Source organism: Pieris napi, chromosome 13 (genome assembly GCF_905475465.1).
Source record: "Pieris napi chromosome 13, ilPieNapi1.2, whole genome shotgun sequence".
In the NCBI taxonomy this organism is placed as follows: Eukaryota; Metazoa; Arthropoda; class Insecta; order Lepidoptera; family Pieridae; genus Pieris; species Pieris napi.
The window spans coordinates 11,393,384-11,406,484 of NC_062246.1; the positions used below are offsets into that span (position 1 = coordinate 11,393,384).

At 34.0% G+C, this 13,101-nt stretch overlaps 1 protein-coding gene across 8 annotated transcripts in view; it reads left to right on the forward strand.

Annotated features, from left to right (window-relative positions):
• LOC125055164 (neurofibromin) overlaps window positions 1-13,101 on the forward strand; it is a 59,169-nt gene that overhangs the window by 9,125 nt on the left and 36,943 nt on the right. For 4 of the 8 annotated variants that reach the window (XM_047657438.1, XM_047657444.1, XM_047657443.1 and 1 more), the window contains exons 13-28: window positions 447-640; window positions 1,563-1,746; window positions 2,673-2,859; window positions 3,266-3,307; window positions 3,452-3,551; window positions 3,892-4,018; window positions 4,193-4,292; window positions 4,790-4,853; window positions 6,169-6,340; window positions 6,890-7,041; window positions 7,584-7,692; window positions 8,117-8,223; window positions 9,393-9,527; window positions 10,403-10,557; window positions 11,413-11,570; window positions 12,251-12,394. In XM_047657438.1, the coding sequence (XP_047513394.1) occupies window positions 447-640; window positions 1,563-1,746; window positions 2,673-2,859; window positions 3,266-3,307; window positions 3,452-3,551; window positions 3,892-4,018; window positions 4,193-4,292; window positions 4,790-4,853; window positions 6,169-6,340; window positions 6,890-7,041; window positions 7,584-7,692; window positions 8,117-8,223; window positions 9,393-9,527; window positions 10,403-10,557; window positions 11,413-11,570; window positions 12,251-12,394 (2,130 nt within the window). The remainder of the gene's footprint in view (window positions 1-446; window positions 641-1,562; window positions 1,747-2,672; window positions 2,860-3,265; window positions 3,308-3,451; window positions 3,552-3,891; window positions 4,019-4,192; window positions 4,293-4,789; window positions 4,854-6,168; window positions 6,341-6,889; window positions 7,042-7,583; window positions 7,693-8,116; window positions 8,224-9,392; window positions 9,528-10,402; window positions 10,558-11,412; window positions 11,571-12,250; window positions 12,395-13,101) is intronic. The other 4 variants (XM_047657441.1, XM_047657445.1, XM_047657446.1 and 1 more) reach the window with 2 other exon arrangements.

Here is a 13,101-nt window from a genome sequence, read left to right on the forward strand (position 1 = left end):
CAGCGTGTGTCAGTCACAGGAGGCTGTTTACCTAATTTTCTGTTAGAGTCACAAATGATCATGAAACAAATACAGAAATTGCAGACCTAAAATGGTTGTAGCGCCACTGATTTATTTTAAAGCTAGCCAAAAACTAAATATACGTGAAGACAAGTAGTTGTTTCATGAAAAGAGCTTAACAATTCTTAAAAGGCCGGCAACGCACTTGCGAACCCTCTGGCAATTTGTGTGTCTATGTTATCACTTAACATCTATAAAATAATAACTCCATTTGAAAAAGAATAATAATATTAATATGTAGTATATTTTATTTATTTCCCCACACGCAAGAGTTATTGTAACGTATTTGTTCGCTTTTGTAATTATGAGGACGTTATCTAAGTGTCATGAAACGAAAGATTTTCCAACTTAGTTGTTTTATTTTTACATTGCAACCTGTTTTGTAGAACCCGGGACGTTCAGGTGTGGAGATACAGTCAGCGACCACTGAGCTTATTAACGGTTTAGTATCATTAGTACATCACACCGACATGGGGGAAATATCGCAGGAAGCGATGGACGCGTTACTGTCACTGCATAAACCTGATATGGTAACGATGTGGAACCCTGAAGCACCCCTCAACACTTTTTGGGATATAAGGTAAGTTTTGTGTCTTATGCAATATAACCCTTCATAAAATCCTAAATGGCTATGCAATATTTTTGTCTACAGTATTTCTGGACTGCTTTAAAAATATATATGTACTAGCAGACCGGCCAAGCATTGCTGTGGCTAAGGTTTTTTTTATATTACATAGTAGTATACTATTCAAGGGTAACGGTAGGAGAACACCAGTCATGGGGACCACCATGCCTTATGTGAAACGTTGGTACTTTCAACACAGCGCCATCTGTTAGAATTGTGACTATCAAATAATTAACAAATAATTTGCAATAACATAATATTGCGGGTATAAATTGAGATGTAAGCTCTAAGAAATCGGTTCAGTAGTTTAGGAGTCCATAGCGGACAAACAACGTGACACGTAATTTATATATATTAAGATGTGTGAAGCATTAATGTATGTGATCTTGTTAAAAAGAATGATGTGTAGCTTAGTTATATATATTAAATGAATAAAAACTGTTCAGATAAAAAAAGTTAACAGACTAATAAAATCTATGAAAAAACAAACATTTTGACAATCAAACAATTGTTTATAGCACCTGTATATAAAAAAAGGTTGTAAGAGTCTATTGATTATGAGGCTGTGGAATTAATAAATTACCGTCTGTGTTTAACCAATTTAAAAGGGCATAAAAGGTGCATAATGAGCCTGGAAATACCAAAATTAGGACGGCTGTGTGATGGCGACGTGCACCTCGTTCTTATTATGTTTCTCATCTAAAAAAATATATTTTTTTGTAATGAGAAATATAGTTCTATAAACGTTTTTTATATACAATTTACAAATATTTAACCATGAATTGAAAAATATGAAAACCGGATAGGTTTAAAAGGTTTCTATGAAATATACAATATAAGAAAAAAATAATGTTTTTTTTTTTAAATAATTTTTCAGCTCTCAAGTAGTCTACAGTATCAGTCAAAAGCTCATACAACGTCAAATAAGCAATTACAGAGAAGTGTTGCGTTGGCTTCGGGACGTACTCATCTGCAGAAACGAGTTTTTATCAAAGCACAAGGAGTATGCCAATGTTGGTTCTCAGATTCCGATTTGCAAACAGGCGCATATTAAGTTGGAGGTGAGATTTCAAGTTTTGGTCCTTCGAGCCGGAAGTAATTATTTTTTCGACATTTGATGACAGCTGGTTAGCAGACCAGCGATTTTAGTGGTGAATTTTATCCATTCATGAATTTGTATTTTTAACCACCTCTAGAGATTTACCATGGCACATGCACTCTACCTATTACAGGACATTGTATCTGTCAATACACAGCATTGTACACAGCATGTAGAAGTCGAAGTAAGAAGTAGACATGGGGAGAAATTGGCTGTGCCAAAAATCAATCTGGTACTGTTTCGGAAAAACACCTTTTGTATGGCAATTAAAGTTTACAATAAATTACCAAAATAATTAAAAGATCTTCCGACTAGAGGACGACTTTAAAAGGCGACTTAATGTATTACTTTTGGAAAAAAAATATTATTCAATAAATGATTATTTGCATGAGACACAGTAATTGATATATAGTATGATATTTATTAATAATGTAAAATTCCTTAAGACTGCGCGCCATTGTGTGTGCAGAATATGTGAACTTACGATTGTACCACCTTAACATTTTTGTACCATATTCTTGCAATAAATAAATTATTATTATTTCTTTCTTATAAAGGTCCTTTGTTTATTTATTTAATCAATAGTATTCTTAGTTCTAATAATAATAGCTATACAATTTAGCCAAAGAGTAAATTGAAATGACATTAAATTATTGTTATATGTGATATAATTGTTATTGTAATTGAACAAAAAACAGTTAAATATTTTAAATGGAAAAGAAAAAATATTGAAAAGAAAACAGATAAAAAACCTTACTAAAATTTATTTTTGTTTGACAAAAAATTACAAACTTTTTGGTCCTTCGATGCGGAAGAAAGATTTTGATTCGTATGTGTTTTCAAGCAATTGACGACTGAAATATCGTTTAAGTTTTTTTTTCATTGTAGGTGGTATTTCTCATGTGTCTCTGGTCCATCGACTCGGAAGCGGTTCTAGTAGCGATGTCCTGTTTCGCCTTGCTCTGTCGTGAAGCGGATATAAGGTGTGGTGCGGATGACTTGTCCACGCACTGCCTGCTGCCCAATTACACAGTCTTCCAGGAGATAGCTCAGACCTCTACGGTTTTGACGACGTGTGAGTTGAGCTAAATTTGATTTAATAAAAACAAAAAAAAATATACTAAACATTAACACAACGGACATTTTTTATTACTTACACGTAGAAAATTGTAAACGATTAGTGTTAGATATATACGATTTTGATATCCATTAAGAGCGGTCCAATATTTAAAAGGCCGGCAACGCACTTGCGAGTCTTTTAGCAGAGTGAGTGTCCAAGGGCGGATGTATCACTTAACATCAGGTGAGCCTCATGTCCGTTTGGCCCCAGTTAAAAAAAAAAATATATTATTCCATTTAAGTTGAAAAAAAATGCATTAAAAAATAATTTCACAAGAAAAATCGGTTTTCGTTATTTTGTAATTTCACTATATTTATTGCTATATGTATATATTTTAATTCCAATAATTTTGTGCAAGCAGCCTCTAAGGATACCGGAACTCGTTATCCCAATAATATATATAGTAAGTTAATAAGCACAGAATTTAAGTATTTAAAAACGTTTTTCAAAGAGACCACTCATCATAGAATATGCTGTCCAATTCACTTTTAAAAAAAAAATTGATAAAAGATTTTCTTCAGAATTCACAATTCTATCGAATTCTCAGATACAGCCTCCCTTCAAAAAAGGATAATGGCGTTGCTAAGGAAAATTGAACACTGCGTGAACGGTATACAACCTGTTTGGGAGGAAACGTTTCGATGTTGGTAAGATTAAATTTTACTTTGCACTTATTAACACAACAGACTTTTTTTATTACCCGCGTGGTGCAAGTTGTAAACGATTCAGCGTTATATGTACATGATTTTAATATCGTTTAAGACTGGCAACGCATTTGAGAGCCTTCTGACAGTATGAAAGTCAATGGGCGGCTGTATTAGGTGATCCACCAGACCGTTTGTCCCCTCTTCTGTAAAGAAATCTTTGTTACTAGAATGAAATTTTATGATTTTTGTTTTCTAAGTAATTCGTAAGTTGGTGAAATACTCGAAAAAGTGTATACAAAGATAATAATTATTGATGTAAAAATAACCGTACACCCATCAGGGATTCCCTGTGCAAGTTACTCCAGAAGTATCCCAAAGGGTTTGGGATGATGGAGGATGGAACCGAACCACTCCATAGAGCCAAAAGGCGTGTCTCACATCACACGAGCGCGGAACATGACTTCGAGGTAATATAGCGTTTGATTCGTTTTTAATTTAAAAACGAATTTAAATTAAAAACGAATTAATTAATTATTTTAATTTTTATTGTTCTACGCCACAATATAAACCCGAGTAGATATTATGACGTATACAAGTGCAATCAAGATTCTATAACTTTCATACTACGATTTAACTTTTAGATGCAAATACAGGAGTGGGCAAATATAACGTCATTTTTGTGCGCCTTGGGTGGCGTGTGCTTACAACGAAAACCTACTACTGTATGGGCACTTGGTCAAGGTAAATTATACTATACATATTTGCCTTGATCTAAAATTAAACTTATGCAGTATTGTAATAATTATGACGGAGAGAATTTATATATCATAAATATAACTAGCATTCGAGTATTAAGTTACCATTACATTAAGCTTATGTTATAATTGTACGGAGTGTAGACCTCCGCAAATTATTCCATGTGTTGTTCACTACTATTTTCCAATCTTTCTATCTCTTTTATTTCATCTTCCCAGGATTCTGGTGGGTTCTCCTTTTTATTCCACTGGGTCATTCTAGGTCATGTTTTTGATCCATCCTCACAAACACGGGTATTGTGACCGGCCCATTTCCACTTTAAATTTTTTCAGTATTACCACGTCTTATTTTTATTTTTACACAGTTTTATATTTGGTCTTTAATTTTCAACCGAATAATAGAACCTTTAGTATCCAATCTTATTTAATAGCTACTTATAGTCCACGTTTTTATAATATATACAGTTATTAATTATTTTTCAGATTCAAGAAAATATCATGTATTAGCAAATAGTACGCAAGAAGTACAATACTGTCCTGTCACTCAGTAAGTTTTATATATTTATTTATTTATTTATTTATTTATTTATTTATTTATTTATTTATTTATTTATTTATTTATTTATTTATTTATTTATTTATTTATAAACGTAAGCCAACGCTCAGCATACACTGGTACTTATAAAATAAAATACAAGATTTAATTTGACAAGCACTTATAGGAAAACAACAAACACGAAAAGATAAAAAATACATCGATTCATACTTGGATTGTATATGTATTATTGCCTACTTATTGAGTACTATATTTTTGATACTTGACATATAAATAATATATATTTATATACGTATGTCTTAAGGCGAAAACGTACTGTTTGTACTTTTAATTTAGTAATTTATTTACATAAATACTATCCGTATCACCTCAACGTCCTCCGTTCCACAACTGAGCGTTTCTTAAGGCAGTTTTTGCCGTGCACCGCCACTATGTGGAACCAGCTAGCCACTGAAGTATTTCCGAACAAATTCGACTTAGGCAAGAAAAGAGCGTACCAATTCTCAAAAGGCCGGCAACGCACTTGCGAGCCTACTGGCAATGTGAGTGGAGGGTTTCACTTAACATCAGATGAGCCTCCTGCCCGTTTGCCTCCTGTTACATGAAAAATATTTGACCTTATAGCTGTTCCGAAGGTCAGGAATCGAACAAATTTAATACTAAGTTGAGAACAGAGTAAAAAATCTTTTTAAAATAATTTTCCATTAACTTCTTGACACCTTTTTGAAGTGAAACTTCTTTATCGGGGTTGGAAAAAAATTTAGTGTAACATTTTTTCGTTACGCGTCACATTTTTCCGTTACGCGCCATCTTTTGAAGTGAAACTTCTTTATCGACGTATGGGAGAAATTTTGTAGCAGGTTACGCGCCATGTTGCTTTTTGAAGTCAAACTTCTTTATCGGCGTTGGAAAAAAATTTACACACATTTGTCACATTTTTCGGTTACGCGCGATCTTTTTCTTGTCCCTACCACGGTTGATCCGAAGAGATTCGAAGCCATTAGTAACAAAAATATATAATAACGATAACAATAATAGTAATACTAATAATTCTATTACAATTAATGAAATTCTGTAATAATCTTAGTACTACATAGTACAGTAATAAGTTAAAATGAAATAATTGTATTTGTATTCATGTCTATGATAATAAAAGCCTTTTGTTAAACTTTATCTAATTTAACTTTATTTAACCAATTTCTGTAAAGTTGTATATAGTAGATCATTTATCGAAAAATAAGGTCATAAAGAAGTTTCACTTCTTCCGTGTGTACCTAGTACACGCCCATATTTTTTACCATTTCAGATTTATTGGCCAACTTCTCCGTCTCCTACTGTGCAATAACGAACGCTTCGCAGCTCACATACAATGCCACGTCAAAGAACTGGTTGGGAAGGAAATGTCTCCAGCACTCTATCCCATACTGTTTGATCAAATTAAGGCAATTGTTGATAAGTTTTTCGATCAACAGCAACAGGTTAGTTGGTTTAAATATTTCGCGTAAGTATTTATAAATTAATAGTCCGGTCAATTTAGACATTCAAATGTACATAAAGTCCCAACAAGCTGAAAATCTGTAAAATTTTTCAAAACATAATTATAAATAATTTTTAAAAGTTCCCCATCATTCCCGTGTATGGATTTTTTGGTCTAGATTGACCGGACTATAACCTATTTTTAAGATTATTATTCGTATATTAGTTTCTTATTCGACAGCGGAGAGCAAAAGTCAAAAGTCAAAATCATTTATTTATATAGGTAACACAATGTACACTTATGAACGTCAAAAAAGAAATATACATTAAATGCTTCTAATTTTACATTTACTGCCAGTTCTCAAATCAAGGGCGTAGAACGGAAGAGAAGAACTGGCAATAAACTCTCCGCCACTCCTTTTATTCGCAACCATTACACCATGTTCCAAATGACATCTTAAGTAGTTAATAATAATAAAATAAATTAAAAACAGAGCTTTGTTGTACGTCAATAATTACTTATTAAGTAAGTAAGTACTGTTTGGTTTTAGGTGGTTTTAACGGAAATGAACACCCAATTCGTAGAGCATACGATATTTATAATGAAGAGTATTCTCGATAATAACAATGGTAGCAAAGGGGTGGGGCAGCCTGAGCATCTCAGTAGTACGTCTATTGAGGGATTAATGCTGGCCATTGTGAGGTAAATATTAATAAAATATTCATTTTTCTCTTAGAGGACTCTGACAGTAGTCCAGGATTAAGCAAGTATCACATATATCAATACGACACGCTTTTAAATTTGCCTATATTTAAAATCAGTTTTTGAATTTAATTATTTTTATGGTTTTTTTTTATTGTTGATAGTAATAATAATTGATAATACATATCACTGTACCTACGTGATCTCGCTGGTCGTGTCCGCATGTTGTAGGGACAGCTTTTCATATTTTTGTATGTACATCAATTTGTTTGTATCGTGTGTTTGTTCTAATGTTGTGGTCCAAACAAATTGGACATACTAGTCCCGGAGTACTGTACCGAGACTTAAATATTATAGCATGTTTGGTAACCCATTTTAACATACAAAAACCGCTATGAGGCCTCAAGTATTACGTAAGCACTATAGGGGGGGAGCACTTAAATATAATAATAATATTTTGACATGAAAGAAACGTTACCATGGTAACCATTATCTTAAGTTGTTAGTTGTATTATCAAATACTGATAAATATCATCCTGCAGGTACGTCCGTCACTTGGACATGACAGTCCTTTCGGTGCATATAAAGACGAAGCTGTGCCAAGTTGTCGAAGCCATGATGAAGAGGCGAGATGACTTATCATTCAGACAGGTTAGTAGTATATTCTAATGTCACAAAGATCAATTAATCTCTATATACATAAAATTATCGTGTCACAATGTTCGTTCCCATCCTCCTCCGAAACGGCTCGACCGATTCTTATGAAATTGTTTATGCATATTCCGGTTTATGAGAATCGGCTACTATGTTTCAAACCCCTAAATGATGTTTTTTCTATTTTTTTTTTGTGTTTTTTTTTGTTTTTTTTTGTTTTTTTTTGTTTTTTTTTATGATACAACATACTAAAATACATACAACCCCTAATTTTCATCCCTCTACGATCAACCCCTATTTTTTTTTATTGTAAATAGTAAATTTTAATAAAGTAATAAATGTTTCCTAAAAATAATATACATGGAAAAACAATGCTTGCCGGGTCAGCTAGTAAATATATAAAGAATAACGTTTTTTATAGGAAATGAAATTTCGTAACAAAATGGTGGAGTATGTGACTGATTGGGTTTTGGGAACGAGCCATCAGATCGCACCACCTTTGAGGGCTGATGCTTCGTCTATTACAAGGTATACTTCTGAGTTAATTAAAAAATATTGCCTGTCATCAAATGTTTTTGTTTATGAAGTAGTTTTGAGGTTAGAATTTTGTTTTTTCATAAAAATACATACACTTTATATTTTCTATCGCATTTATCACGGAGAGTGTTCAGAGTTGTTCCGTTTAATATTATCCGAGTTTCATCATCAGACGTTGACGAATGTGAAATTCCACTATCACCTCGGCGTAAGTCGTTTCACAACTGAGCGTTTCTTAAGGCAGTTTTTCCACGCACCACCACTATGTGGAACCTGCTCACGATATTTCCAAACCAATTAAGGTCGAAAAGAGCGTACCAATTCTTAAAAGGCTGGTACACTTGCGAGCTCTTTGGGATTGAGAGTGTCCATGGCTGGTATCACTAAACATCAGGTGCGCCTACTGTTTGCCCCGTTCTATAAAAAAACACTATCCTAAGCCAATACGACAATGTCGATATATGGAATATATAATATTAAAAACATAGTATACACATTACCGCTACTGTGAAGTCACTCGTCGAACATATAAAGAGTTAAAAAATTGTGTGTAGTTTTTCAAAATAAGATTACCCGAGTGTTTTAATACCTAATTAGATGCAGTTGCACTACTTTATTTAAGTCATAGTCTTGGTAACATTTTGTCGTACGCTTTTCTTGATTTTTCTGGCAAAAGACTTTTCGTCTGTTTCTAGAATGTCAGGTGTAGTTAAATTTTCATCGGTATCGTCGGTGTTGCTTGATATTTTTGCTACTTAAGTTTTATCCAACAAAATATTACTCAAATTCGTATAAACGAAATAGCGCCAAAATGGAAAAAGTCTGTTATTGGTCTATTGCCTCGGAACCAGCGCTCACCACAGATAATGTGTACTTAAATTAAATTGAAACCTCCTTGGTCGGGACACATTGTACTTTAATAATTAAAAAAATATTTTAAAGCATTGTTTTGTTAGGAGAATAATGCTTTAATTTTCTTAAAGAAGTATGTAAATAAAATGTGCCAATAAAAGTCTGTATTTCATTTCATAATTAGAATATTACCGAATGAGATTATATAAAATAATAAAAACTATTACAAGGAGTTGAAAAAAGGTAATCTATAGATCATCTTTTCATACATTAGTTAGTGTAAAGTGAGACGTAACGTTGTGTAACAGGCATGTGATGTGTCCCAGAGAGCTGGACCAGGCCTGTATGGAGGCTGTGGCTGCCTTGCTCAAAGGCCTGCCTCTGCAGCCCGAGGAGTCCGACAGAGGTGACCTCATGGAAGCCAAAAGTCAGCTGTTTCTCAAGTAAGTCATTTCACAATGGTTTTAATAGCCAATTTTAGTTACAATTGTGTATGCATCCTTAGGATTGTAACATAAACAGGTTTTATTAATTTCACATAGTATTTATTATTGAATACAGTCTCATATTTACTTTTGAAATTTAATTTATCGACACTTGTACGCAACCACAAAAACTGGTCGTGCTCGTTCCGTGCGTACAAGTGCGTGCGCGTAATCTGGAAGTAGTTCGTGAGCTTTGTGACTAATTGTTGGATGCCCTCTTAACTCTTTATATATATTTTGTAATCGTAAAACATAAAATCATATTTTTTTATTAACCGTTTTTTTCCATCCTCTAATAACCCTATTATTCAGAAATGTGTGTAAGTGTCACTTCCGAATGTAAAGTTCCAGTTCTTCTTGTTCGCAAGTGAAAGTGACTTGCGAACTAAATAGAAGTAGTGAATGTAAATTTAGAATCAATTTAACATCTTTTCTGCTGACGTTCATAAGTGTACTTGGTTACCTATATGAGAAAAGTTTGAGTTTTTAGTTAAATTTTTGAATATATTTTGTAACAGTGTTACGTCTTACGTATGTCTATTTTCATACTATAAAATGAATTTATTTCAAAAGTCCGGCACTTTAAGAAAAATGCAAAATGCATATGGTATTTAAATTATTATGATTAAACAATATTTTTAAACCAGTGTCAGCATTGACGATTCATTGACAGCATTGTCAAAAGTAAGATGTTTAATTAAAAATATTTTTTTAAACATTCTACTATAACTGTGCAAATTATAGATATAAGTTAGTTGTTTATTGTCCAATCAACATTGTAATTTAAACTCACATACATACATTACGTAATTAACTTTAGAATTTGTTAACAGATATTTTACCCTATTTATGAACCTACTAAACGACTGCAATGAAGTGGAGATAACGGAGGGTCCCGGTCGACTGGACACTTTAAGGAAAGCTACGATTCAAGCGATGTCCAATTTACTCAGCGCTAACATTGATTCGGGGCTGATGCATAGTATTGGTGAGAGTTACTTTGTGTTCATAGTTCTTTTGTTTAGATTATTTCTCCCTGCTGTACCTTATAAAACATCTTCGTATAGTCCACATCTCCTTCCGAAGGTTTGCGATCATCATGGCTAGTTTAATTTTGAATGCCGCGCTTCTAAACAATGAGTTGGTGCTTTGACCTTGTGTTAGGTTTTTCAACCAAGATGTCCGCGGCCAGGTCTAATTCTACCGTTCTAAGTTAAGGAAACTTGAGTATTTCGCACACGTTTTACGTAAAACCAAAAAATACGAGCTCCTCCAACTAATCATACAAGGCAAAGTGGCTGGTAGAATTAGACCTGGCCGCGGACGTATTGGTTGAAAAACCTAACACAAGGTCAAAGCACCAACTCCTTGTTTAGAAGCGCGGTCTTAACCGTCATAAGCACTACTTTGTTCTTCTGCATTTTTTAAGTATACGTCGATAAACCCAAATCTCAAACGCTTCCGCTTATAAAACACCGGCTAGTTTAATTAAGGGAAATCCCCGTCCGATTTACAAAGGCTAAATATAAAATGGAATTTTAAATATATATTTAAAAAATACATATTATAGGTGTAAGGCCTAGTTGATGTAGTTCTTGGGTAGGAAATAAAACACTCCAATAATGACTTGATTCACTATAATTCACTTCACTGATTTTACATAAACTTAATTTCAAACTTGAACAAAGGAATTGCCCCTGCGCATGTGTCACAACCTCTTTTATAATCTTTTCTACGTGAATTGAATACGTTAAAAATTGAACTAGCCATGTCTTAGTAGGTATACGTAAATATTTACAAACATTATTATTTACAAATATTGATACATAATCTCTTTTACCAGATCTTGGCTACCATCGTGACTTGCAGACACGAGCAGCATTCATGGAAGTACTTACCAAGATACTCCAGCAGGGCACGGAGTTCGATACATTGGCGGAAACAGTATTGGCTGATAGATTTGAACAGTTGGTGCAGCTCGTCACTATGATATCAGATAAGGTAATTTGTCAAAAAACTTTTGTAGGATTAACGCATTTTTGTAGACTATATAAATTAAAGAAAAATAATGAATTTATTATTAATGGATAGTTTGAGAAGGTTTTAAAAACTATTTTAGTGACTAGAGAACCTATACAGATACTTTTTCATTCTCTTAATACGGCTTTAAAAATTTAATTAAACATACACGATTAAAAAAAATCCGCCAAAACTTTAGGTTTATGACGAAACATGCTTACGTACACAATTTTCAAGCTTTTTTAGTGACGATGTAAGACAATCAATGTTTTTAATTATAGATTTTTTGGTAGTGTTAATTCGCAAGTTATTTGAAAGGATTGGATGAAATAGATTTTTGGGTGTAAGGTAAGCCGGTTTCCTCGTGATATTTTCCTTCACCGTTCGAGCGATTGTTAAATGCGCACATAGAAAGAAATTCCATTTGTGCATAGCTGATTGAACCTACGACCTCAGGGATGAGAGTCGAACGCTGAAGCCGCTTACTTTTAATTTACCTTTAATTATAATAGTAATTCAAAACTGTCTTAACTTTGTGTCGCAATACAAAATGTGTGTGTGCGTACATATGGAAGCGCCGTTCTTTCTCGCCGCGACTAGGTGACCGTAACATATCCATCACCTGTTTTTTGTTTTAGTTTTATATGAACAAAATGTTTCAGGGTGAACTACCAATAGCCATGGCGCTGGCCAGTGTCGTCAGTACGTCGCAAATGGATGAATTAGCCAAGGTGTTCGTAACTTTGTTTGACGCTAAACACCTCCTCGCGCCTTTGCTGTGGAATATATTCTATCGGGAAGTTGAGGTAAGTAGTAATATTAGTGGTTAACTGTGCGTATACGCCAACAGTCGTAGTCTACTGCGTTTTCGTTCTTTAAAAACCTGATGGACGGCAAGAGACTTAGAGATTTTTTAAATTGTAAAGACAAACGGAAAATATATTTTTTATTTGGTTATAAAAAATTAAAGTTTTTGATCGAGTTTAAGCGTTCGACATCATATACCACATCTACAAGCCACTGACGGAAGTATTGCCTTAAATTGCTGCAAGTCGCCTTTTATTATTCTTCCATTAAACTTTCAAAAAATGGGATTGGGGCAAAGTTAGTGACCTAATAACATGCTCACGCTACCTACTTTCCTGTCCAATCCCTGCCCACTTTCCTACTAGCTTCCCTGCCAACATTCCTGCCAACTTTCTGCCAACTTTCTGCCAACTTTCCTGCCAACTTTCCTGCCAACTTTCCTGCCAACTTTCCTGCCAACTTTCCTGCCAACTTTCCTGCCAACATTCCTGCCAACTTTCCTGCCAACTTTCCTGCCAACTTTCCTGCCAACTTTCCTGCCAACTTTCCTGCCAACTTTCCTGCCAACTTTCCTGCCAACTTTCCTGCCAACTTTCCTGCCAACTTTCCTACCAACTTTCCTGTCAACTTTCCTGCCAACTTCCCTGCCAACATTCCTGCGAATTGGACTGCTAACTTCCCTGCTAACTGCCCTGCCCACTTCCCT